Source organism: Lepisosteus oculatus, chromosome 17, assembly GCF_040954835.1.
Source record: "Lepisosteus oculatus isolate fLepOcu1 chromosome 17, fLepOcu1.hap2, whole genome shotgun sequence".
Lineage (NCBI taxonomy): Eukaryota > Metazoa > Chordata > Actinopteri > Semionotiformes > Lepisosteidae > Lepisosteus > Lepisosteus oculatus.
The window spans coordinates 6,711,219-6,739,200 of NC_090712.1; the positions used below are offsets into that span (position 1 = coordinate 6,711,219).

Below are 27,982 nucleotides of genomic sequence, written 5' to 3' on the forward strand. Positions count from 1 at the left end.
CAGATTTTTCTTTTTTTTTGTAATCTTTGTTTGTGTAACCCACCACCTTTTAACTGGGGTACACATTTTGGCATTGCTTTGGTTACGTATATTTAAGATTGGTATTTGGTAACTCACAGTCTTACAGTTTCTTTATGTGCTTGCTGAACTTTGAACCTGCGCCAGTTAGCCAAATCTCCACTGCCATAGTATACGTTGGCCTGTAATGTTTGAGGGCTGTTATCCAGGGTAATGCACCTAATCATTGTGATTTTCATCATTGTGATTTTCCTTGCATGGCATGTGCAAAGGTTACTGCAGTCACTTACTTCCAGTACTGAGCCTGTGATCTGCTTTTGTCTAAAGTTTCCATAAGACGCTTCAAAAAACTTTAAAAAGGGCAGCCAGATTGAAACAAAATCTGTGAAGAGACATGACAGGACATGAAAATAACACACTAAAGTGCCCATCTTAGCTCAAGGCACATTAAATACCTACAGTGGTTCACCTGGTGATATAATTAAATCTGACAGTTTGAAATTCTAATGGTGGTTTTGGGAGGATGGACACATAGCAATATCGGGACACTAGCTCATGTACAGAAATGTCTTCGCTCTGTGTCTGAACAATAGGATGAGACAGTGTTCCAGTTAATTAGGGCAGTATTATTGTTTCTAATTAACAATTATGAGTCAACATTATTCTTACCCTTGAACTTTAACATGTTCTCCTAGTTCTTCAGAGGATTTTTTCAGAGCCAATAGTTTTCCCTGCATTGCAGTGGGTTTAAGTGCTCTTGCCTTCAATTAGAAGCTCCCAGGCAGATACGAAGCCTAAGCATCTGTGTACTAACATACCTTTCAGTACATGTAGAAAGTGTTTATCGGTCCCTGGACTTCACTATAGTTTTAAAGAACACTTATGTATATATAAAATTGAAATCCCCCCAGATCTTACACATAGAATTGATTGTGTTTTCATTGCTAAACAAAACTCCTTCTTAAATATAATACATATTATCACACAAAAGTCAGATTGAAATATTCCATTCACAATGGATGTACTGTTAGTAGCTGAAAGATGAGGACTACTGTAGCTGTTTAGTATTTGGAACTTTAAAATTATTTTTGACAAGGCTGTTAAATGAGCTCTTAAAAAACTTTTTTTCCTGTGCTTGCATGTATTCTGATCTTGTCTATATACAGTAGTATCTACTTTTGCAGACTGTACATTTTATGGCCTATTTGCACCACAACAATGTTGTGACAACTGAAGTGTGACCTAGAGAACTGAAAAAAAATTTCTTTGCTGACTTAATTGGCTCTAGTATGCATCATTTTAAAATATATGACTAATTTCTCTGTTTGAGAGGATAATAGAGAGTTAATGGCGATGACACAATGGCAAATATACCGAAGCAAAAATCCTTCTACATCTTTCAAAGGCTTCTTTTTCTGAAAAACAAAAAAATGTTTAGATAGATCCTGATATTGCCCACAGAAATTTCTATGCAGAGCAGCTTTTCTTTAAATATTTACTTTGGCCTTTTGCCCCAGGTATTGAACACAACTGTGGACCAATAACAGTAGACTTTATAGGTTTTTACTGATCACTGTCTCTTTAGGTTAGGAGTCCATTAGATAGGGGCTGAAAAGCTCTTCTGAGGGCATTGATTTAGGATTTTTGAATTTGCTCTTACAGCACCACTAGTTGCTCTTTCTAGACAATTTGTTAGGAATCCATACCGTTGAAACCCTTTTTATATTCCAAAATATTTTGTCTTACATAATGGCTGTCATGTGGTACAAATGAGACCACTTCTCATGGAATTATACTGTACACATTGTGTTGCATAGATACATCCATCAACAAGGACAAGTCTGAGACACTAGTTAACCTAGTCACTGTATCTTTAGAAGGAGAGAGGAACCTGCCTCCCGAAAAAAAGCTCAAATTTATAGGGAGAACACACAAACTTCACACAGAAGGTACACAGAGAAGGCATCCCAATCAGGAATTGAATCCAGGACCCAAGAGCAGTGAGGTAACTGCGCCACCACACCTCCATATCACCTGACTTCCATCATATTTAAAGTTGCTTTATTACACTTTTTCATTTATTTAAAGGGTTCCAAAATGATAAATGAATTTAAAAAATCACAACACATCCAAATGTTTATGTCAAATGTTCTTTATTAATTTCCACCCAAAACAAAACGTTTTTTCCTATCCTTACTCTTTCAGATATGTCTATACGAATACACTGCATTACCCAGACACAAATCTGTTAAGCACAAGTGATAATATCTGAATTTTAAATTTTCAAGAGACATGAAACATCTAAATACACAACAAAGACAGCAGCACTCATTTTTGCTATTGCAAATTTTAATGTATATTGACACCTGAAGAAGGCTCCACGGCCGAAACGTTGTGTTCTCTTTCTTCTTTTTTTCAGCATGGAATAAACCTATTACTTGTTCCTTTGCAGCCTACGCATGCTGACACAGCTACCCACCTGATGTATATTAAACTATACATTTATACTGTAAAAAAGGGGGTGTCCTTCGGATGAGACGTAAAACTGAGTTCCTGACTTTCCGTAGTCATTAAAAGTCACGGGGTGTGTCTCGAAGAGAGTAGGGATGTTAACCCTGGTGTCCTGGCCAAATTTTACTCTGGCCTTTATCAATCATGGCCTCCTAATAATCCCCATCTATGAACTGACTTCATCATCCTTCTCTCCTCCCCACTGAGAGCTGGTGTGTGGTGAGCGTACTGGTGCACTTTGGCTGCTGTCACATCATTCTTGTAGGGAGCTACACATTGGTGGAGGGGAGTCCCCATTACCTGTAAAGTGCTTTGAGTGGAAATGTAAGCATTATTTCTTTTTAAATTTAAGTATTATTATAAACCAAGCATCCTAATCTTATAGTCACCTCTCTTAGTGTTTGCCACGCCGATAACTGACTGCCTACCAGGCCACAAAAAAAAGTAAAAAATGATACTTCTGAGATCTGCCTTATTTAATAGTTGTTTCCTCCATTGGCTTAAATAAAAAAAATCAAATAATTAAAATAAATGGTAATCTAGTCTAGCTGGTGGCTCTATGCGTAGACAACATGTCTGTTTATTAGATAAAAAATATATTTCTATGGTTACATTAGCAAATTCCTAACCAAAAGGCCAAAATGATATTCATGAGATGGTTGACAGTAATAAAATTAAAATTTATATGTTCCAACATGGAATACTTAAGGCCAAATTCTTATAATTTACAAAGCAAACTTCATTCTTACACTTTAGAGACACCAAAAAACAAAACCATTATTCATAAAGGGCAAAATATAAAATAGTATTTTAAAAACATGTTTACAGTTTACAGTTAGCAGCACAACATATCATAAGAATACCACAGTCAAGGTTCACTGATTACTTTCTTTAAATCCCATGTAATGTTTCATTGACACAGATTTAGACATTGAGAGGAATCTTGTATTACTGCATTGAGTGACCAGAAAACGTATATCACAGACTAATGGCAATGACAGATAAAATGATTGCTTGATTAACGAGCACCTTGGTAAATAATGCTTAATGATCTGTACTATAATTTTTCCAGCTTTCTTTATCAGTTCAGAGTATTAAAAACTACCAGATGTTTTCCCAGTAACCTCACTCTTAAAGTGACGTTTGCAGAAGGTGCAATTGCCATATAACAGAGTGGTTAGTGTTAATATTGAACATTTAATGATTATTCGTCATACTGGTCAAGTACAGTACATTACGGAGACAAAGAATGGTATGACACTCAAATTAGTAACATCACAATTTGAATGAATACATACAATACCTATGAGAACCCACTTAAGGCTCAATGTGCATGCTTGGCACATTAAATTATTTTTCTCTTTCGATAGATTACCTTTAGACAGATTTAAAAAACAGTATCCAAAAGAGGAACATGATTCTATACTGATGGATTAAATTCACAACACCATCAGCTTTCTGGTCTTGTTTTTTTAGCCTTTCATTCATTCATTCATTTTCAAATTCCTTTATGCCAATGCAGAGTTACAGGGAATGTGGACAAGCAACAGGCAAAAGCCATTCACTACATGCGGAATGGGAAGTCAGTCCATGGCTGGACACACTCACACCAGGGCCAATTTTCCCAGGAACCAATTAAACTACCAGTAGGCTTTTGGACTGTGGGAGGATATCGGAGCATCCAGAGGAAACCCACACTGGGAAAACATACAAACTCCATTTAGATAACACCCAAGGAATTCAGCCCTGGGTCCCAATGCTCCACTGTACCGCCCCACGTGATTATACTGTATATTAAGTGCAAAAACAGTTTGTTTCGTTGGTTGGCAACCCTGTTTACATCATTTAAAACACAATCATGTACACATTTTTGATTAAGACATTTGTTGTCTGAACCTTTATATAGTTTTTGAGTCTTGAAGTTCACTTGCGCTTTTCAACAGCACTTTCAAATTTTTGGCGATCTTTGAGGCCTCTGGTCTTTCTTCCGGCTCTTGAGAAAGCATCTGCTCAATTAATTTATGCTGTAAAATACAAAAAAACAATTGGATACGATTATTTAATTTGTTCACATCTGAGGTAGCATGTAAAAAGCGTGCTCGGACATTGTCTTGCTGTATGTTTTCTGAAGTTTCAGGCACTGGATTTTCAGGCAATTTTTACTTATGTTCCCATTAAGTTCAATTCTATTTATTTACTACTCCACATGTAACTCCAAAACATAATGAATTTCCACCTAGGGTGAAAACAGATCCAAAAGAAACATTGTGCACACAGAGAGACCACTACAAATGTTGAGACTAGCCAGGTATTAACCATTGCCTCTAGATTCTTAGCACACCACCAAACCCATTTCTAATTGCTATAACAGCAGTACGCGCGTAAGACATGGAAAGTTATAATGATGCTTCAATGCATCAGCTGAAGGTACAGTAAGTTACTGTTAGGAATCACCTTGGGGGTACAATTAAGAACAGTGTTTCCCTTGTTCTGCAATACAGCAGAATTGTCACGGTTGAGGTTCTAGTGCTGGCATGACTTTCTGCAAATGTCTTAATCAAAATTCGCTGTAGAAACTGAAATGCATTGCCACAGTTTTATGCAAATACCCTACGACTATGCAGATTTTTTTTTTCTGTTATTCTAGATAGAATAGAATAATGCAGTTTCCAAATCTTTGTAAAAATAACTTATTAATGCATTTAGTGACAGCAGTACAGGCATTTACACATTTCTAAGCTAAACATATTTTTTGAACAAGTAGTGCTGTCATATTTCTGGGAAAAAAAACTGAAGTCCGGTACTTTGCAGTAATTACTTGCATGTATTATTTTCCTAAAACAATATGCATCAAATAGCATTAACAGTAAACACTGCATGTTTTACCTCATTGTGGTGCTGCTTACAAAACTCTGAAGGGAACTCTCTGTTTCGTATGCTGTGCCATGTCTGTGAATGAAATAATGTCATTTAGTCATTCTCATAATGGAAGACAAAAATAAGAGCAATCGGAAGGTATCCTATTCTTATCTCTTCATATATAGGATTAATATTGGCTAGGTGCCAGGTCCTCCTACTGTGTCCAGACCTACAATCTGAACTGTTTGTGCTGATAAGTCATGTTAGGAATAATCTGAAAGTTTCTTTTCCACAGATTCACGAAATGTAGGGCACTTGTGGAAAAAAGCAAACAAAAAACTAGGCTCCACAGCCGAAATGCTGTCTTTCTTTTTTTCTCTTTTCAGCATGGAATAAACCTTTACTTGTTCATTGCAGCCTACGCCTGCTGATGCAGCTACAGTACCTACTTGAACTATGATAATCTTAAATAGCCAATTATTTAAATAAAGGTTTCCATCTCTTTTTTTAATGAAAAATATTGCATAATGAGATGGCAGAGCATAGCCCAAAATGAGCCCTCAAGGGCCAAAAATACAGATCCATGTGCAAAGTACAAATCTTTTAGCAAATTTTTCATTCATATGAATTAGTGATGTTCACATTCCAGGATATGCTTGTACTGTATGATATACTTACTTTTTGCCTTTCAGTCTTTGTTTTGAATCTCCAAAGGAGCTCAAAGAAAATCAATCCTAATGGAAAAATATCCACCTTTTCCCCATATTGGTTCTGGGTCTCCTGTCAAACCAATATTTAAAAATCAATTCAAAGCACCTGTTTTCAATGCATCAATGCATATATGTGATCAATGCATATATGACACATGACACATTTGATCTACAACAGGCAGCTGTAGAGAACTGTTTCCACACCTACAACAGAGATTTGATTGATTGTGGGTTATGGATTGCCATTCACTGCCAGTTCACTTTGGATGACCCAGCTCATGGAACTCCTATCTGCTGCAACTGACACAACTAACTGATGGTGGCAGTAATGTTACCAACTTGTAGCCTTTCAAATCATGGATGCTAAGCACCTGGACCTGGTCAGTGCTGGGATGCAGCTGCTGCTGCCAAGTGGTGCTGGTGGACCAGTAGGTGGTGCTCTTCCTCCAGGCCAAACCAATGACCAGGGGCACTGCTGTGGGAGCTGCCATCCTTCGGATTGAGACATTAAATCTAGTCCTGACTACTTGTTCATTAAAGATCCCATGACACAGTTTGTAAGAGCATGTGTGCTAACAACAGTATCATGCCTTAATTCTCTTCTAGGCTTGTGCAATCTTTGGAGAAGCAGCTGAGCTCCAACTGTGGAACTGGTTAAACACATCAGATACATCTAGATTTAGTTTTCTTTACATGCCATCACAGTAAACAACTTCAATAACCTTTTAAAGCAGGAAGATGGTGTCTTGTGTTGATGGACTAATTTCCCCAATTACTCTCAGACTCATATCTCCATAATTTAAAAGGAAGGTTCCTTCTTCACTTGAATTCACTTGAAGTCCTGCGATTTCTCTCTCTCCCCCATTGATTACTGGGATAGACTGTATTGAAGAATTTTAAAATTCATATGGAGAGGAAGTGGCCACGAATTAAGTTCTCCACGTTACAGTCAGATGTTGATACAGCTCTATTATTTTGTGTGGTCTTTTGAAAAAATAAAATTACGAAAAATATTGTTTACTTAAAAATTAAACTTGTCTGCGTTACCTGTTCTGGACTCATGTAAGTGACTGTTCCTGTTCGTTTAGTCCTCTGAATTGAGTTGCTGTCACTTTCATTTATCGCAGATGTTGCCAGTCCAAAATCTCCAATCTTCACTGTTCGTTCATGGCTGAATAAGATGTTTGGTGGCTAAAAAAGAACTAGATTTATTAGGGCCAGAGTTAAACTTGGGGCTGTGCATTTTCATGTTATCATTTTGAAGTTCTTACAATTGTATCATCCTCTCCTCTATTCATATATGAATCAGGGCCACATAAGTAAACCCCCTCAAGTATTAGAAATATAAAACTTAAGTGTACCTTTTTTTTCCAACTATCTATCTGCTCTGTGCAACATCATTAGGCTCAATGAAAAATAAAGTGGAAAACAAAGGGAAAATGTAACAAATTATTTTTCTGAAATGATCTAATGAAATAAATACCTTCAGGTCTCGGTGAATAAGTTGTTTTGAATGAATGTACTTCACTCCTTCTACTATCTGCCGAAAAATAGACATAGTCTTTTCTTTATCCTTTGGTCTTCCTTCCTGTTCTTGATCAATCCAGGATCTCAGTGTCCCCCCTTCACAGAGCTCCATCTGAATGTAGAGAAACTCCTTTGGGGTACCAGGACCAGAGCTTCAAGAGCAACATTTAACCACAAGGGGGCGTTATACAGGGAGTGGGGAGGAGCCAAAGTACAACATTTACGCTTGTCAAAGTAACCTACAGTACTGTAAGTGAAGCTCTTGCTCTTTATCAAATTATACATAATACCACTACGTCAAAAATGAAATTCAGCTAATACAAACTCGCAAATACCCTGTACATACTTGTGAATTACAGTTCAACCTCTGGCACGCCATTTACCTATTTATTTTGCATAGAAAGTACACAATTATTACCACGAATGCATGATAACATTAAAATGTGCTTGTTCGGTTGGTTTAACTAAATGGCAGCTTTACGCTGAAATGACCTGGGTAGGCTCAAACACTGAATATTTATAAAACAAAAATCTTATTTGCTGTTTGCACGGTAAGGGAATGTGGTAAGATATTTCTACACCAAGCCACACTGATTTCTTACTCTCTGGTCTACTGTCAATAAAATGTGCTCATTGATGCAAAGAATTTGTGAACATGAAAACAAAAAGGACTTTTTTGTAGCACCTGGAGCTGCTCGAGCTGTCCGTTTTTTCTGCTTGGTACATTGTGTCTTCAAGCCAGGAGGAGAAGTAGCGAACAATGTATTGATGCTGAAGCCCTGCCAGGGCCCCAACTTCACGCTCTGCTTTGCTGTGGAAGAACAGAGCACTCACGGATTATTATTCCATAGGTTACCATTATTATTATTCCAATCCTTATCATCATTATTCCAGTCCAATTCAATTCCAATCATGGCCATCTGGAATCCATCCTAGAAACAAGGGCCGAAAGGCGACTTCTTTTCCAGAACCAGAACACCTACAGAAAACCCACATGGACATGCAGACTCTACAGAGAGCAGATTGGAGTTTAGAACCCTGAAAGTTTGAGGTAGCAGTGTTAACTGCAACACCAACATGCCACTTATTTTTATAATAATGTTCATTCATATCTTTTAATTTTGTTGAAATCTTTATCAAGGTCACTTAGAAGGATTAATTAATTAATTTCAATGGGTTATATTTACACAATGTATTTTGTATGCTGTGTAATACAAGATTTCCCAGTGTAGGACTGCTGGAATGCAATTGATGAAGTGAAGAATAAAACACACAGCACAATGACACAGCAAATGTTCTAATGACAACAGATATACAATAACAATAGATATACAAGATTCACTTACGGGGTGTGCTTTACTATCTTCACAGCATAATGTTTTCCTTCAAGTTTTCGTCTTGCCTTAAAAACACTGCCAAAGCCACCCTTATCAATTGTTTCGATCAGGTCAAAATCCTGTAAAAATCTAAAAACACAATTAATTCTCTTTACACGAATCCAAATAAAGCACAATGATTGATTAATGTAGTTTTGTCTGTAGCTCGTTTTTTCACAATCAGTCTGAAATCTTCATTTATATTATTGCACTTCGCTGGAATATAGGTGTCATTAAGCAACATTATATCTAGCCATCAGTCAGGTAAAAAAAAAAGAACACATTGCTATATCCCTGTAATATACAGTTCACATAGTTGCACATATTGCTTGTACTCCTATAGAATGTTGCACAAAGGTGGCTAGTATATACAGTAAAAGCAGCTCCCAGAAATGGACAAGACTTTCTCTTACAACACAAGTATGCAGCATTTGAAAAGAGGGGGCAAATGAGTGACTGCTTATTACTGTGAAATTTGCATCATGAAAAGTATATATTTTTCCTTTCAATTCTTCATTCATCATTTTACCAAAAATTGAAAAAAGTAATCTAAAATATGTAGAATGAAATATGTATCTATAACAATATATAACTATAACATACTGGAATAATAATGAATGATTGAAGCTGAAGTCTTATCTTTGTCAATGTCACCAGCTTCACTAAGGTACATTGTCCCATCTGTTTGCAATCCATTCTTGCCCCTATCGTTCTACTGCAGCACTGCCATGTTACAACAGATGTTCCATTCTGCCCCTAACTTTTACCTTCTTTACACTGGCTGTGAGGGACTTGTTTGAGGTTTGAGTGCCTCTGCAAATGAGGAAAAAATAGCCTATCACTCACATTCCACAGTAGCCAGTCGGCTCAATCTGTAGTGAGGTGCCTTTCTGAAGGAATAGAAGTGAATGTAGAAAAACACAATATGCTGAATACCCCTTTAAAGTCATTTCTTTATTTTCAGGTGTGCAAACTGTACTGTTTTTTTGATGAGGCACTCGTTGTAATGCTCTTGTAACCATTACCACTTTTGTCAGACTAATTAAAGCAGTGTGCTTCACGATGCATACTTAAAACTGAATCTGCTGTAAGTGTTACAGAGTTATTTTTCATTGTTTTTATCATTAAAAAGGAGACAGAAAATCCTTTCCAGATGTTACAATTTATTTATTGAGGGAAACGTTTAGATTTGTTTTGTACAACACAATGCTGGTTTTGTCAAAGATAACAGAAATGATGTATCAACATACATATGAGTTTTCAAAACTCAAAGACACATCTTTAAGGAATACAAAATATAGAAAACTAAAATAAAGGAAGCTTGTGTCTCAAGGTCTCGGAAGACAGAATACGTTAGCAAAGCTGGATCAATAACGTTCTGGGTCTAAAACCTGGAAATGCAATTGAGAAAAAGCATTTTAGCTGGCCACAACAAGCACAAAGGCAATAAGAGAAGACAGTGGAATATTGCTAAAGGAGATGTGAAGATCCCGATAAACTCACCTGTCGGCAGCTAATAACATACAGTACACACCACCCTTTGTTCGATGGAAGAAACTATGAAGTATGGAATTTACAAATGATGGCACACAATGTCAAAATTGCTTATGAGCAGCGGCTTTAAAAAAACAGACAAAACTGTCTGTCATATTTTGTTTTTGAAAAACGTGATTGATAAACGCACTTCCTTGCACAGTTATGCCATGGATGTAATTCACAATTTTCTATTTTTGAACTAGTCCTAGTAGTGCATGCCTCACATGCAAACAATGAGTCAAAAAAGTAACCTATGTGCTGTTAATTTCTCTGACTTCTCCCTCTCACAAATTGCTGCTACAGAAGCAAACTAGAGCTAAAAGTCAGGGATACCCTGCAATTAACAGTTTTGCTTTTTTAATTGTCATGTGAAAATGTGCTGAATGGGGAGAACAGTTTAAAATCTCTTTGAATTTACCAGTGCCCCAGGCTCCCAAGTCCACATTAGGCTCAGGACTGGTGTATCACCCAGGCGAGAAGAAAGTTAAAATCAAAGCAAGAAACACAGAGGATCCAAAGCAAGAAACAAGAGAAACCACTCCTCTTTAAAACCTTGTCAACAATAAAGTAGGGTCAAACCAACACCTAGAACTAAATTAAATGAAGAAGGGATGTTTCCCCGCTCTGCATCTGAATTATGACGCTTACCTTGATGATTGTGTAGATTCAGCATGATCTTTACAGGATGGTTTGTCTTTGTTTAACCCGGGTGCAGTACTCTGCGTTGGAAATAAAAAGTAAATATGTTTTCAGCATGCACTACACAACTCAAGGAGACAGATATTTGAATATTTTGATGTACAACATAAATTTTCATCATGTAACCTGACTAATCCCCTGATGAAAAGAAATGCCAACATTTTTTAAGTCCATAAAGAAAAAGGATGACTTAAAATAGTGATTCTGAATGTTAGTTTTCAGATTACAACCTAATATAAGATTGGATGCACAACTCTATGTGTGCCCACCCAATCAGTGATTTTTCAGTGTAAGAATTAATAATTTTTTATTTGCTCATCTTTGACATGCAATAGGTACCTGTTTATTTTTCTCTGCTTCAGGGCTTTCATTTCTAAAAACCGCAGCTAATCTGAAAATAAGGAGAAAACGCATCAAAGCAAGAATTGTCAAATAATATAGAATTTTCTATATATATATAATAATATAAAAATATGGTCCACTTCAAAATTACGTGATGACAGTTTTGAGCTGTTAAAATACATTACTAATGTTAAAAAGAAAATTAATGTTTAAAAAAAAAGATGAGGACATTTACTTAAATTTTGGTTTTCTTTCTCCAGGTGACTGTACCTACACCAACAAGAAACAACAATGAACAGACAGTCTAAACATGTGGATTGCTACAATATTACAAAGTGTACTTATCTCCTACCACAGCTCTACAATATATTAAATATTGTATTGGTACACACTCCATGGTTTAATTTGAAATACTCTGGCATTTGTTCTAAGCTACAATGACTACACTCTTCAACAAGGATAAAACATAAAAGCCGTATAATAACTGAACATGTCTTATTGGGCCTCAGAAATTAAAATAAATTAAAGAAACACAGCAGTCTGCATGAGGAACAGCATGGCCGAAGTACAAATTAAAAATAAACTTTATACAAATTTTCAGGTTATAAAACTGCTTTGTCATTTTAGAACCCATTAAAAATTGATGAAACCTAACTGCCAATCTTTGATTGCATGCCATTTCATTTTATGCTGAATGAAAACTTCAGGACATGATCTTTTGTTATCTGTCATGACACACTGAATGTCTAAAGATGACTCACTTGAAGTGAAGTCTTTGGGGCAGTACTAGTGAGCACAAACAATTACAATAATGATATTAAGAACATACGGCTTACCTTTTTATCAGAGGAGTCTCTGAAGATAATATAATCACTTTCATCATCCCTATTCAAACGTTCAGGAGTTGTAAGGATACTGCTACTTACAACACAGCAAAATACAAAAAAACAGCAGTAAGATCTTAAGTGTCATGAGGAATTCCATTAAAAATGAACAAAAAGGTTTGTGCAGAGGTTAGCTGTTCTTTAATCCTATGACATCTGTATGACTTACCCCATGTGTGCAGAAGGTGATGACGTGCCAGTGCTTGATGATGTTGAACTGGTAGATGGCTGTGAGACAAAGAAAACCAACAGTGAAACAAAAAGACAGAGATACTCAGAACTCACATCTTACACTACCGCTCAGCTTTTGAGACTGTCCAATGCACAGCGGCTCAGATAAACCTTCCCTGCTCCCTGCTCTGTTTCTTTTCCAAAAACGCAAGACCAAGTGGGTTGGCAAAAGTTACTCAGGCAGCCAGTGACTGGGCTTACTTCTGGGGCAGAACCTCTCTGGATATACCTGACATAAATACCCAGGAACATGTCATAATACTCCATTTCCAAAGAAAACTTTGATAAAATAACAGATAACTGATAACTGAAATTTTACTACAACTTGATCAATATGTTTTCAATGAAGGGGTGATGTGTGGACGTTAACTGTCAAATTAAAGTAGGTGGAATAAAGCGACAAGCTTCTGATTCCACTTGTTTTCCACAATAGATGCATGAACATACAAAATGTAGTTAACCTCATCAAGAAAAGCACATTAATACATAAATTCATCTACAATCTATTAAAAATGCAGGGTGGTGAATAATATCTGAAATCACATGGCTTGTGTTGTATATGAATACAGGAGGTTTCAGATTTAACCACCTTAAAGATAAGAAAATGTTGGAAACGCGCAATGCCCTGCTGGAATAATAAATACACACTTCTGAAATGTTTTTACCCTGCTCTCTGGGGTGCTCTCTGGGCTACTAGATGGAGGTGTCAACCTACAAAGGATAAAAGAAAAACAATAAATGCTTTTCAGATGCTAATTAGTGAAAAATGTGGTTCACTACATGGAAAACAGAGTAGTCTGAATGCTCAGTGGGTCCAAACCCTCTTTTAAGAGGTATCCAAATGTAGTGATTCTCTTTTTTCCCCAAGTTGATATTAAACTTCTTCACATCTTTCTCTTTCAAAAGGCTTTACATCTGCCAGTTATTTTAATAGCTTTTTAAAGTAATAACATAAGTATATTGACTTGAAAAGGATTTTGTTGATGATTCCCAATTAAATAAGGTTTTCTTAATGGCCTCGTCTACAGTGCTGTATATCTACAATAAGAAAATAAAACAGCGTACCATGTAGATGACAACATTGAGGGCAAATTTCTGCTTGAACTGGGGGTGTCCTTATTATGATTTCCATTAAGGTTCTTGAAAAGGAACAGACAGTTAGTGAATAAGCAAAGATATTGGTTAGAAAATACAGCAAGGGGACCAGTTTAAATCAATTGACAGCCCCATTAAAAGCATGCAATACAGAACACAGCACAAATAACCATATTCCCACTATCATCAAGCCTAGCATCCGAGTACCTGAATGTATGTGTTCTACAGACTTATGGAGTCTTCTTCCATCTTTAATATGAGACATGAAACCAAAGACCTGAATACATTAAAGATCCCAGGGGACTGTTCGTAAGAGCAGAGGTGTTAACGTCATTGCTCTGGCTAAAACCCAATCTGGACTTGCACAGTCAGGCCTAGCTACATTTAAAGGACAGGATGCCATTTGGACGATAGCGGCTGCCACAAGTACACCCAGATTTGGTGCTGCACTGCACTAGTGGAAGAGTGGAAACTCTCCTATATGCAAAGCACCTTGGGATTCTTTGGGATGAAAAGTGCAATACAAATATCATAATGATATCTTGTTCAAAGTGTGTGTTTTCTTCGACAAATTACACAGAATCATTCTCCACTTTCGGAAACTTTACTATTGCATCCCTTTATAGTGTTGCAGTTCTATGTGCACATCAAAAAGGGGTATTTTATGTGTTTTAAAAACACAAAAAAACTATTTCAAGAATGATTACTTCCAAAAGACAATGAGGGAGAGGCGCTGATTCCTAAAACATCATGGGATAAGCGAGTTTGCAGCAGCTGGTCCTGACTCCGTTACCTCAGGTGTACTCTTTTCTTGCAGAGCTTCGTATGCAAGCTTGGCAGCCTCTTTCTTCGCATCCTTCTTATTTTTCCCAAATGCTTCTGGGAAATTCCTGTTGCCTATGGCGAATCTGCAGGAGAACCTATCAGGACGGAAAGGCGAGAGAGTAAGCACCACCTGCAACTTTACAAGACAAGAGACACTTATAATCCTTTTGAAGACAGACTTTTAAGAATACTCTAAGAGAAAATTCTTATTTGCTTATCAAAGCAGGGACAGGGCCTGTTCTTGGGAGGCATATTATAACCCCTCAGTTGACAGTCTTTCCAGTGAACAGTGAAATTAACTATACAATCCCATAAGGATTAATTGATATTTGAATACAAGACCTCAAAGCACTCTCCTGTGGACTAAACGGTACTGTATATGCTAAAGTGCTTAAAACAGAAATACATTTTATTCACTTTCTATGCTGTGACCCAGACACTGGAAGTCTCAACCTCAGAATCCGATTGTGCAAACTACTTTGTAGCGCTTGAGGACCACAAAATGTCTAATGTTAATGTTGACCTCCAGTAAATCAGCCTACTGACCCAGGGCTACGCTTGTGAAAAAAGTGTCACAGCACATTTATTCAGACTTCCTACAGACTGTACTTCGCAAACATTATTTAACGCTAATTTACAGTATTGTGATCAATACTGTAAAGCACCACAGCCACTTCATTTCTATACAGCATGGAAGATGTTCTTCAATTATGTAATCCAAGCTACATCCACTGTCTCGTCTCAGATGCAAAAGTGAAACACCCCGTTACCCGTCCGATAAAGCAACCCTCTGGATGGGAACTCATCTCTTCTCCGCTTGGTTTTTTTTTTTGAGGTGGCTAAATTCTTACTGTGGCATGTGTGGTGGGCCTCCATCGCTCCTCTCAAAGGGCTGTACAAGTACCCCTTTCTTCTGACCATATTCATTCAGCCAGCACAAATGGTTAATTCCCTGAGTAGACACAGGTGAAGGACAACTGGATTCCCTGCTGCTGTTGACCTGCAGTAAATGGCATTGAAGCAGATTTTATATTCATTCACAGGTTCTAAAATTTCACAATAGGTTTTTTTTCCTAATTAAATTCAGACCCTAATGCTGGTTCTCAGTAAACGTTTTCCGCATCTCTTGGGAATCAATTATCCATCCATCCATTTTCTAACTGCTACTTCCAGTTCAGAGTGGTGGGGGAGCTGGATACTATTCCTGGCAAGCAACAGGCACAAGGTGACAGACAACCTTGGACAGGACATCAGTCCATCGCAGGACAGACAGACACACATACTCACATCAGGGCCAATTTTCTCAGAAGTCAATAAAGCCACCAGTTTGTTTTTGGACTGTGGAAGGAAACTGGAACACCTGGAGGAAACCCACATAAACACAGGGAGAACATACTACCTCTATTCAGACAAAGTTTACGTATTGTTTGGTCTTACTTAAGGGGGTCTTGCAGTTTAATGTTACTTCCTCACAGTTCTTGGGTCCTGCTGGGGGTGCCTCCCAGGTGTAGTTCACATGATCTCTCCAAGACCATGTGGGTGCTCCAATTTGCTCCCAAAATCCAAAGACCTGCTCTGTTACTAGGTGGATATCTAGGTTAATTGCCATCTCTAAACTGTATGTACACTCTACAATGAACGGGTGTACCATTCAAAGTGCATGCTGCCTTGTGTCTATTGTCTGCCAGATTAGGCAGTGGATCACCACAACCTTGAATTGGTCTAAGCTATTATTTAAAATGGACAGATGGTATATTTTATTTGAGTATACATACTGTAAGCATGGTCAAGGAAAGCACAGAGTAAGAGAAAACCGCCCACGCTGATACTCACAGGGTCATTCTGCTGAGAAACTTCGACCCATAGCTTTTCCAAAGCATTTTTTGCGGCATTTTGCTTCGCCTCCCTCTTAGACATTCCAACGCCATCAGGATAAGCCTGACTGTCCAGCACCACTTTCATTGTGAATCTGTATAACACAATAATGCAAACGTACTGAGTGCAAAAAAATAACTCTTAACGGGTTTTAATCAAATATTTTAAGTATGGAATATAACTGTCAGGCAGAATCACAGAACAGAAATCCAAAACATTTTCTGAAATTCAAAGTGAGAATGTTACAAAATAAAGTTACTCTAGTAACTCAGCCTCCTCTGAAAAATGAACACAATCCCAGCACAACTGATGCATAGGTCTGATTGGCCTTTGGACAGAGTCCTGTGGGACTGTCCACCACTCTTCCTGTGCAGCTGCAGACAGCTGGTGAAGGCCGGCCAGTCATGGTTGACTTGAATGCAACACATTGCTGTTGTGAGCTTAGCAGGTGCCCCTATCTAAGGTGACAGAGTGTAACATATTGTAAATCCTCCAGGTGGCAGGAATTACATTCACAAGATGCCTCCTGTAGTGTGCTTACATCGTCTTCCTGCAAGAGTGGCCACTTTACAAGTAGTCTTAACCATGTTGTATGTTCCTACTAAATGTGTTACCTCCTTTAATTCCCCATGGAAACAGGAAATCTTCTGAAGCATCTATATAGTTCCAGAATATAATTCCATTAAGGTTCTAAACTATAGTTCCAAAACACTGTCTTGCAGAATATCATTGTCAAATTTGGATTTTAAAGGAATACTTAGAAATGAAAAAAATGGAATTCAATTTATGATAAATATAACTTTGTACAATGCTATTGTGATTGCAGTATAACATTTATCACTGTACTGTTACTCAATATACATTTTCAGATCCATAAAGTGCTACATGATGATTTTGAACGTGGAATGAATGAGTTAGGAGGTGTTGTCATTTTGCCCCTTTCAGCTTTTCAGTGAAATAAGCACAATCCACTCTAAATTGTCTAGCTGCTTAAAATCTTGAACCTACAGTATAAGACTTGATCAAACTTTAGGATAAAACTTACTGTCTAACATGGTCTGGCCCTTCTGCGGAAACCTCCACATATTGCAGGGATAAATTATGTTTTTGTCGATATTCATTCAGTCTTCCCACATAATTCATTTGAGACATTGTAAAAAATACCTGAAAGACAATTAAATACTTTACCTAATGTCCTACTGTAATTCTGTACTCTTGACTGTTTTTATTAATGACAGCTCATCTTGGTTTTGAGAGAAACATGTTTTTAAAAAAACTGTATCATCTTATAATTAAAGTTTCTTAATAATGCAACATCATAACAACAAAACACTGATGCCAAAATGTAGCATATGCTAAACACATATCTTTTCTTTCCTCACAAAAAGTAGCATAATTCGAGTGGTCATATAAATATTCTCTTATGATACTGTTCTCTTGCTTTGGAAAACAGACGACTATTTGGACGTTTAATGCAGACCTCTTACTCCAATATCATAACAGTAACTTGAAAGCCATATTAAGCTTGATTCACTGCAAACAGAACAAATGACGTTTAGTCACCTTCACCATCATTAACATCAATAACATTAACCGATACAGATAACTCATTTATACAAAAAATACATAAAACGAGATTCCTTCACACGAGAAGTCCTACTTGTAAACAATGCTGCCTATGTCATAGAAGAGTCTTGACTATAATAAAAATGAAGAACACAAAGCAATTAACAGTGTGCCCGTAGCAATTGTTTATGGAAAAGAAAAAAACATACAAATAATTAAGAAATAATTCTGATTGTTACAATGTGATTGCAGGAACATAGCTGGAGAACGCGCACTAAGTGTTAAATCAAACCAGTATCAGTACTACAGTTGCCGATAAAAATAACGTTCGTGTACGCTGCTGCAATCCCCCGTTCTTGAACCAACTCCTAACAAAACGAAGCTGAAGATTAAAACCCGACGTTGACTCTAATCTCGCAAATAAATATCAGTATACTTACAGATCATAAACCTATGTTGTGCTTGCCGTACCTGCAGGTTAGTGCACGACTGACTTTAAATTTCACTTCACCCTCTCTCCCCTTGCAGCTCAGCAGCAAAGTTTAGTTTCATTTCCCACTCCAAACGTCACAGCTAGAACAACTACCGGTACTGCGCAGCCAATCAGCTCCGCCAGCCTGCTAAAATATGATACTACACTGCAGGACGGGAGCTGGCCTGGGGTTAAGTTACATTTTAAGAAGGATTTTTCTTTCTAAAATGATGATATTACGTGGTTTCAATTTATGAGGATGGAAAAAATCGAATGATTTGTGCGTGCTAACTTCAGTTACCAATACGTGTTCTTTGTAATTTAACATTTTAGGAAATGCATTACATTCCGGGTAACTGAACAAGTATGTCGTTCAAATTGCAAACAAGAACGTGTCTTTTAACCTTTGAAAATGTTTCTATCCCAGCACACTGCAAAACAACATAAAAAGATTTTTTATATTCAGATATGCTTTTTTAGATTTCTGGTCTTTTCTTTATAACTACTGTCACTCTTAGTTTAGGTTACCCATATATTTTAACACCTAAAACACAAAAAAAGGAATATACTATTGATTAAACAATGAATTACCTTAACATTGGACATTGCATTGAACTTCATGGATGTGATACAAATGACCAAAGCATTACCAACAATGTTTCAACTTTAAGTAGTGCAAATGTGACTGTATTACATCCTATTGCAAGACTCGACCAAATGCTTTATTGAAGGTAAGCTACTGCAACACATGAAAATATTTTATTTTCATTTTACAAAAAGGACAGTACATAAAATATACAACTAAACAACACAGATGCAATGTGTACTAACCACTTTTATGAATACACTTAAAAACAAATACACCATTGCATTTTAAACACATTATTAATAGTTCATATTTTAGATGCAAGCAATGATGTTCTATTTGTTTATATGTTTAAATCATAAATGTTTATGATGTTTATACATAGAATTGCACAATTTGCAAAAAATTGTAAATAAAATTGCATGTTATTATTCGTATTCCATTTCATGACCACAACAACACAACTAATGCATATTTTACAATGTCAACATATCTGTTAGTATTTCAGCTCTAATTGGATCTATCACGGTGAATTGTAAACCTTTATCTCCTTTATATGTAAACCTTAAACTTTTGTCTGCTGTTTTGTGATTGTGGACATCAGATCACGTCTACTTAATCACACATCCAAGGTGTACGTAGGATCAGCTTTATCCCACATCTAGGCCTGTTCCGTCTATATTATTGTTCCCAGAAGGGCCTCCTCCTCCTTCTTCTTGTGAAAGAAGGGCATCATCTGAAAAGTTTCAGTTTCCTGTTCAGCCCCTCTTCTGGCCTGATCAGTCATGGGCTGCAGACGAGTCCCCAGGGCAGTTTGCTGTCAAGTCTTCTTCATCTGCAGGGCAACATAACTTGAGTCAATTCCCAGCCTACAGCATGCATACTTGCGTCAACAAAAATGTTGGGCAAAAACCTATCCACCTCCTACCATGAAAAGTTTGAACAATTTTGCTTGCATGTCAAAGCAAACATTCTCAAATGAACATACTATATATAAAATTTTACTTTTGAAACATTTTTTTCCAAAAACAACATTGACGTTTCTTCCGTGTTCAAGGAGTGACGGGGGCATTCATTACCGTCACTGGAACAGTCGTTACCTTGGAAACTTAATATCTGCGAAATAATAGTTCCAGCAGAATTTTTTAAAATGGGACAAAATAGAGAAGTCCACCACAAAGCAGTTTTTAAGATCTCTTCAGAGCCTCAAAAGGTCTGCATAGTTTTTAGAGAGTAAAAATAAAATATACTATTGCTGAGGTGTAGATTAGTAGGTGTAAATTAAATGATCATATTTAGTTACAACAATCATTACTGCAGCCTAGTTCTTTACTTTTTTTTACAGAGCAGCTTAGACAAACATGAATATGAGTCATAGTGACAGTCAAAGCCCTGAATAATGCAAAGTTTTCCTAATGGTATGCCACTTGGGAAACACTGACCTAGAGAATTCAGGTATGTTCAGTCTATAACCTACTAAAGGAGAAAGGAATATTACAATGTTTCGTAGTTTGTAGCCTATGAAGTTAGAAAAAATACTCATCTAAGTAACAGTTATTTAAAAAAAATAATTGTTCCGAGGCCATGGATTATAGCAGAGATGTATAGCTATAGCAGTACAGTACTGAAGCACAGGTACAATCAGCTAAATATTTAAGATAGGCCTTAGAACTTTATTGTAGTACATCCTGCAGTAATCAATGCATTTCTTAGTCTTACCATCGTACGATGTCCCACACCATATGCAGTAAAAGTGCACTCCCCTCAGATATGATGTCAGAATCTGTAATTTTTCCAAAGGCTGAGAAAAAGAAAAAGTAATACTCTTTCTTAATCAAATAGTTGAAAGCAAAGAATAATAATAATCCTTACACTTACATAGCACTTTTCTGGACACTCCACTAAAAGCACTTTACAGGTAATGGGGATCCCCAGGGTAAACATCCCTTTGGTACAAACAACTGAGATTTCTGTCTGATTTCATGAGACTCTGCAGATCTTATAGCTGTCTAATTGCAGCTGGCAACAATCTTAAAAGGTTTGATATTCAAGTAAGGAGATGAAATGCTTCGTGGCAAATCAAATGGTTATCTACACGCACAGGCAGAGAGAAAACAGTATTTTGTTTCCCTTGGTTTTCTTGACAAATTTTAAGGCCTATGCAGCAAGGTTGAAAGTGAAAGGGTATTACTGACTGTTAATTCCTCTCCCTCATCTTCTTCCTGCTCAGTTTCTTCCTCCTCCCCCGGCTCCTCAGTCCCCGACACTGGCCAGTACCAGTCCTCCCTGGGGGCATGGATCCCCTGAGGACATGGGAGAAAGAGCACATCGATCCATGTGACGTTTCCTCAGAAAAACAACTAGAAAACATAACTGCTCCTGAGCCAGGCCTTGATCCAACACCAACAGCCACCCAAAAGAGAATTAATGCTAGGCTTTATGCCCTGGTTAAATCCCTAGACATGTAAAGTGTTTATGTAAAATAAAAAAGTTGAAATGTGTAATGAGACTGTAAGCCCAGCCATGGTAAACCAGCCGATGGGAGATACTGTTTTGTCACTAACCTTCTGGCTGTCCAGCTGTTCACAGGCACGCTGGCTTTTCCTGAGATCTGCATCAGTTTGTCGTTCCTCCCTTTCCGTTCTCAGTCTGACTCTGAAAGGACCCGGAGCAGTGAGGAAGCCTCAGGATTTAAAAACATCCAATTACACTGTACTAAACTAGGGGCAGATTGTGTACCTCAGATCACTGACCACTGGGCACTAAAAACCTATTTCATTTGGTGAATCAGGCCTGATTGCAACATGGTTCTTCAAATAATAAATAGTTTACCCACAATAAAATAACTGATAAAGATACAAGAAAGCAAATAGGGATTACAATCTGCAATACAAACTATCAGAATATGTGTTGTTCTTTGTTCTATTACCTGAAGTCATCCAATGTTCTCTTCTCGACTTGCTGCTTAAAGTTTGCTTTTCGCCGGTAGTGCTCCAGCTTCTCCTCAGCTTTTCGTTTTTTCACTTCCTCCATCCCAATTCCTCCTCGATCTAATCAATAACAAGCACAGGGCTGTCCTGAAAGCTTTGCAGCTTCCGAGAGTGAAATATGTAGGATTTGAATAAGGACAAATAAGGTCACCTCAGCTGGTCAAATCATACAGATTATACAGAATGTGTCCAGACATTTACTGAATACCCACGAATAACTGGAAGATGACTTGATGATTTTAACATGCCCTGTTCAAAACATAGCTTGAGACTTTTTTTTAAAAAACAAACTCTCTCATTTTCACCATATTTTTTCATCTTAATTCACACCATAAACAGCACCAATATTATATATTAACCATTACATTTGTAAATGGTCAGCCATACCTGTTTTTAACTTCTATTTAATTTTTATTTTTTCTGACATACAAGAATGACCACAAATAAAGTTGAAAGTTTTCACATCACAAAACACAAAGTATTATTATTACCTGTTTTGATATTCAATGGGATAGGTTCAACTCTGCCAGCCCCTTTAAAAACACAAACAATACATTAACCAGATGTCTATCACCACATATATATATATACCACATATATTCACAGCGTGAATGTACAGACGAGAAGAATCAAAAACAACATCATTGTTTTGTGGACCATGAGGAGAAATTTGACAGGAATAAATAAAACAAGCTACCCTTATGCTGAAAGCAAGCTTCATCTCCAATTAAACGGTCAGGGCTTTCTAGTCTAAATGCAGAAAGAGACACCGACCTTCTTTGCCGAGACCTTGACCTGCTTTGTAGCCCATTTTCTGCAGGAGCGCAAAGCCCTTGTTTTCATTCCCGATGGAGCTCTGCAGCACCGCCTCCCTCCTCTCCTGCTCCTGCTCCTTCAAACTCTTCTGCCGGCTCTGGAGGTTCTTCTCCATGTGCAGCTTCTCCTTCCTCTGCGCTTCCTTCACCCTCCTCGGCAAAGGCACGCCGGGCCTCACGTCCTTGCTTCGGGTGGAGACACAACAACCAAACGTAGGACAGAGTTTTTAAACACACCAGACAGACAGGAGTGAGTGAACAAGAGAGGTGTCCGGGTTTTCCAGGGTTAGTGATTATAGTATACGGTTGTAAAAATGCTATCTGTAGTCCCCGTCTATGAAAGATTTAAAGTTCTGAATACGACATTCTGTAAATTTTCTTATTTTCGTTTAACTTATTTAAACCTTTCTCCGATTTTCCATACAAGTTATTTTAACCACCTGCAATTTTTAACAATGGTGGTGACTGAATCATTTTAATTTCTGCAGTTTCCTAGATTTTAGTACCTGCTAGTCAGAACAGAATATTGTATCCTGCACCGTCTAATCAAAATTGGGTTATTTCTATGCAATTATAACAGTACATAAAATCTTACATCTGATTAAGGAATGAATCCGACATATAATCATCTTCATTGCCTGCCATCTCACTAAAGACACTTCACAACAATAACGCCTCTCCTAATTATTGCAAAACAAGCGCTGGTATAGTTTTTGTTCTTCTTCTTCCCGTGTCTCACCGTTTCAATCTCGGCTAGCACCTTTGTACAACAATAGTCAGTTCCTCAGCAACACCTTATAAAGTTAAAGACTTTATATTACAAAGAAAAGGAGACAAATGTATGGAAGTATTTTTTCCGACGGAGCTAAAAGGGTTTATTATGTCAAGGAACAATAAATATCCCTATATGTATATTACAACTTACGTCATGTTTCTAGTCGGACATATTTTAGTGTCACTTGTGTCTAGCTACCGTACTGTACGTGGTGGTGGAACTGCAGGTACGAATTAAGGGATTTGGAAAAAATATTCGGATTTTGCATTTTTAACATATTAATTTGGTGTTGAATTGACTTGACATTGTAGACAATGGGCTTAGTATGAGAACGATGTTGATGTAATTTGTGTTTTGGGGATTCCTACAAGGTTGTTTTGAATGTCCATTCATTTTAATTTCTGTGCGCACGTATGAGTAAAGGACCAGGAAGGGATGTTGTCGTTTAATAAAACATGCGTTTATCTTGTTTAAAAAACTGTTTAGCGATCCTCGTTTACGTAACCCATTTCTGGATAAAAATTTAGGTCACAGAACATAGACAAAAACGAGTTGCATCGCCATAGTTTCATTTGAAGGACACTTAGCTTTCTTAGAAGAAAAAAATATTTTTTCTTTTAATGAGGGTAATATTTATCATTTTAAAATATTCTAGTTTCTTTTAAAATTCATATATTTTGGTGTTTCATAGATGTCATGGCGGAGTCTTGGTAAATTCGTGTACTGTCAGTGTCATAAGCTGTTTCTTATGTGTAGCTACGTTTCATTCTTCTGCTCTCTGTGTTGCTGCAGAAAACCCACGCAGAACTAAAATCCTCTGAAAAACACGAACTGTTACTCAAGGTTTTAAGATTGAAGGCTTAACCGGCACTTGAAATATCAAAAAATAAATGGATCTCTGTGATCGATTTGCGCATTAACGAGAGTACTGTTTTCTAACGCTTTCAACATATATAGTAGAAATGCCGCAGTTAAAATACGAAATAATAAAAAGTGTATTTACAATATTGATCTTTTAGGATACAGCAAAGTTTTAAAAAATTATGATGTAATCAAAATCTGTTTACTGACTTTTTTCGTAACACTGAGTTCTTATGTTTCAGGTAGAGACAGTCTTTATGATCCTCGAAGGGCTATTTGTTAGGTACTGTAGTTTGCGTTTTAGTTCTTGCGGTTTAGCTGGGTTTTTTTTTATAATGACCGACTCTATAATGACCGTAGCGTACTAGAACCGTACAAAAGCAGCTGCATTTTCAGAAGTGCCCAATTTTACTTTCAAACAACAAAAAAAAAAAAGATAATTTAATTTGATAAACATTAAGCATAATATGTATTTGTTCAGTAATCAAAATTGTTTGCCAGGGATTTTGTACCTAGTCATCCCGAGGAAGTTATCTGACGATCTTTGCATTATTAGAACAGTAGTTTTAATTGTTCTATTAAATACTCTGCACCTGTGTCTTGCATTGACAAATTTCTCTTTCCTTAACTTTGATATCTTTCAAAACAGATGAAAGAAATAGAGCCATTAAAACCTGATCGTATAATCTGTGAATTCTCAACAGTCAGCCTTAACTTCTCTATTTAGGTCACAGAAAATATCTGTGATCAAACTGTAACAGATTTCCCTTCATCTGAACAGATATTTTAGTACCCACTGAATTGTAGTTGAAGTGAAAATGCTTTTCTTTTTTTTATTTTAATCGCTTATTCTAAAGGAATATGAAGTAATGGTTGTAGATTGGCTATTATATACTGTATTTCTGATAGAATTCTTCAAAACAAAAAATGCAAAGTACAGCGTATCTGAAATATAACGACACGAGTTTTCAAACCCTTAACAATGAAGCCCTGCTTTCCTCTTCGGCCTCTGTTGTGTATTCAGTGAACTTAATTGCCTTTATCCTTTCCCACAATATTGTTTTAGGCTTTGGCCAATGGGCAAAAATGCTATTTCTTTAATTACCTAGGAGGGTTTGCGTGGCTTATATACTGTAAAGCTGGTAGTAGACCTTTATGATGAATATGAAACTGTACAAGTGAGTCTTCAGTTATACATTCATCATAAGGTTAGTCTAATTCCAAAACTATACAGCGTCATGACACATTAGTGTTCTCAAGCCTCCGACAATTCATGGATCTCATTTCCTTGCTCAGAAGATTGAAGTCGTTGAATCTTCTGCAGTCCCTGATAAATGATTTGTTTCAGATTCACAGAAGTGGCACATTTCAGTGTAAAGGGCACCCCGATTTCACCAGTGTTCCAGCGGCTCAACCTGTCTTCCAGTACATTGCAGTGGGATGGAGCTAGCCCACAGCCTGTTACTCAACGAAGATGCCCTGGCTCAGATTACAGAGGCCAAGAGGCCAGTGTTTATCTTTGAGTGGTTACGCTTTTTGGACAAGGTTCTTGTTGCTGCTAACAAGGTAAGTTGTGCGTCAGTACCTGATGCTAAATTTAATTCCTTTCGAATTGCTTCATTGTGAATTTGTTAGCACGATTCACACTACTTCTACTATCAGAAACTCTGTGACAATTTTCAGACTGTCTTAAAATGGCTAGTTTTGAGTTGTAATTTCCCAGGTAGAGTCCATTGTAAGGAGTGTGGTTTCTCACAGCGTTATTGTTTTCTGGTCACGCGGCTGAAGCGGAGTTACTCGTTTAGTAGAGCAGAGGCACAGAGTCTGCAGTGATGGCAGAGTAGCGGTGAGCCAGGAACGTACCTCCTCTGAAGGTGTGTGTACCTCTGTTACAGGTGGATGTGAAGGAAAAGCAGAAGAAGCTGGTGGAGCAGCTGACTGGCTTGATCAGCAGTGCTCCGGGCCCCCCGACCAGGAAACTGCTGGCCAAAAACCTGGCCACTCTCTACAACATCGGGGACACCTTCACTGTCTTCCAGACGCTCGACAAGTGCAATGATATCATCAAGAGCAAGGACGACACGCCCGCTTACCTGCCAACCAAGCTGTGAGTGAGCAGTGAGCCAGCCCTGAGCCAGTGTCTGCAGGGTGTTTTGCATGCATTCATGTTGTTCTGTTTGTAAAAGCAGGAGTGTGCATGTGCTGGTGATGTAGAGATATTGCAAAGTAAGTTGTATCATGCCATAGACACTTGAGAATCTCATAAGCCATCCTTGGTAGATTCAAGGTGACATCTTTAATCTTAGGGTAATTACGTGAGGTAAGTCAATTTTAAATGGTTTGTCATTAAAATAATATCCCTAATTGCAGTGTTGTGAGAATTGGATAAAAGCTTTCTACTTGTGTGCGATCTCCAGAGAAATCGCATACTGTTTCTTCACCATTTACAGCTCTCACTGGTTTCCCTCTTTCTGAACACACTCTCCTAAGCTTTGTTACCAGAACACATAGAAGGAAAAAGCTTCAGTTTTAGCATAATGATAAATGTGTATTCCAGTATGTTGCACCATTTCTGAATAAATCAATATGAATGTTAAGCCACCTTTACTCGTTTTATTGAATAAATTTATTGGATTAAGAAAAACAGCACCCACACATGCTGTAATTAAGTGTAGGTCACTCTTAATTTGGATGTAAGTAAATGAACATTCATTAATTCTTACCTTATCCTTACATAGCTGTCACAGCTGGAATTGACAATTCTCATTTGCCAATTGAACAGCTGTGCGTCATTGCAGCCTATAAAAGGTGTTCTTCCTTTGTCACAGTGCTGCGGTGGCCTGTGTCGGAGCCTTTTACGAGAAGATGGGCAGAATGCTGGGCAGCTCCTTTCCCGATACTATCAACAACCTTTTGAAGGCACTGAAAAGTGCAGAGGTACTGTCTGAATTGTCGGAACCTTAATAACACTTTGTTAGAAACTGATTTTCCAAATAACTTTGCCTGTGACCGAGACGGCTGAGAGAGGGATGCTAGGGTTCCTGAACGCTTCGTGAACACGTGGTCTTGTTCCTCCTCCAGTCTCAAGGCCGTGGGGAAATTCTGCTCAGCTTACAGAAGGTCCTGAATGGCCTCGGAGGGGCAGCAGCGTCTTGTCATCGGGACATTTACAAAAACGCCCGCTCTTTGCTCACCGACAGGTCCATGGCAGTGCGATGTGCGGTCGCCAAGGTGAGGGGGAAATGAACGACAGACGCAGAATCCTTTGGGTGTCAAAACATATGGGACCTGTACCTCTTGATTTTACTAAACAAGTCTAAAGCATCTTACAAAAATATTGTAAAAAAAAAAAACTGACATAATTGATATAAAGCAGAGACAGCTTTGCTTTAATTACCAGGAAACACAAATCCCACCTCTTTGAGAAAC

At 37.6% G+C, this 27,982-nt stretch overlaps 3 protein-coding genes across 7 annotated transcripts in view; 1 reads left to right on the plus strand and 2 right to left on the minus strand.

Moving 5' to 3' along the window:
- Positions 1-2,154: 2,154 nt before the first annotated feature.
- On the minus strand, positions 2,155-18,638 carry eif2ak2 (eukaryotic translation initiation factor 2-alpha kinase 2). Of its 3 annotated transcripts, none has more exons than XM_069179920.1 (19): positions 18,495-18,638; positions 17,534-17,652; positions 16,447-16,582; positions 15,465-15,613; positions 14,582-14,708; positions 13,759-13,832; positions 13,359-13,404; positions 12,632-12,690; positions 12,415-12,496; positions 11,814-11,848; positions 11,576-11,627; positions 11,186-11,256; positions 8,972-9,091; positions 8,311-8,436; positions 7,582-7,777; positions 7,146-7,289; positions 6,067-6,168; positions 5,416-5,478; positions 2,155-4,553 (listed from the first exon to the last, which is right to left on the minus strand). In XM_069179920.1, the coding sequence occupies exons 2-19, from the start codon at positions 17,638-17,640 to the stop codon at positions 4,428-4,430; spliced, it is 1,815 nt and encodes a 604-aa protein (XP_069036021.1). In that variant the 5' UTR covers positions 17,641-17,652; positions 18,495-18,638; the 3' UTR covers positions 2,155-4,427. The 3 variants fall into 3 exon arrangements, with proteins under 3 accessions (XP_069036021.1, XP_015218211.2, XP_069036020.1); XM_015362725.2 differs by having other exon boundaries at positions 12,415-12,499; XM_069179919.1 differs by having other exon boundaries at positions 12,415-12,499; positions 18,526-18,637.
- Positions 18,639-19,258: 620 nt separating this feature from the next.
- Positions 19,259-23,664, minus strand: gpatch11 (G patch domain containing 11). Its single transcript, XM_006638570.3, has 8 exons — positions 23,513-23,664; positions 22,877-23,103; positions 22,594-22,635; positions 22,042-22,162; positions 21,677-21,767; positions 21,308-21,415; positions 20,832-20,913; positions 19,259-19,947 (listed from the first exon to the last, which is right to left on the minus strand). The coding sequence occupies exons 1-8, from the start codon at positions 23,560-23,562 to the stop codon at positions 19,892-19,894; spliced, it is 777 nt and encodes a 258-aa protein (XP_006638633.1). The 5' UTR covers positions 23,563-23,664; the 3' UTR covers positions 19,259-19,891.
- The window catches only part of heatr5b (HEAT repeat containing 5B), a 36,468-nt gene continuing 31,506 nt past the window's right edge, over positions 23,021-27,982 (plus strand). For 2 of the 3 annotated variants that reach the window (XM_015363146.2, XM_069179808.1), the window contains exons 1-5: positions 23,871-23,918; positions 25,902-26,119; positions 26,449-26,660; positions 27,382-27,490; positions 27,635-27,784. In XM_015363146.2, the coding sequence (XP_015218632.1) occupies positions 25,994-26,119; positions 26,449-26,660; positions 27,382-27,490; positions 27,635-27,784 (597 nt within the window). In that variant the 5' untranslated portion in view covers positions 23,871-23,918; positions 25,902-25,993. Of the gene's footprint in view, positions 23,131-23,870; positions 23,919-25,901; positions 26,120-26,448; positions 26,661-27,381; positions 27,491-27,634; positions 27,785-27,982 lie in introns of those variants that run through there. The other variant, XM_015363147.2, reaches the window with a different exon arrangement.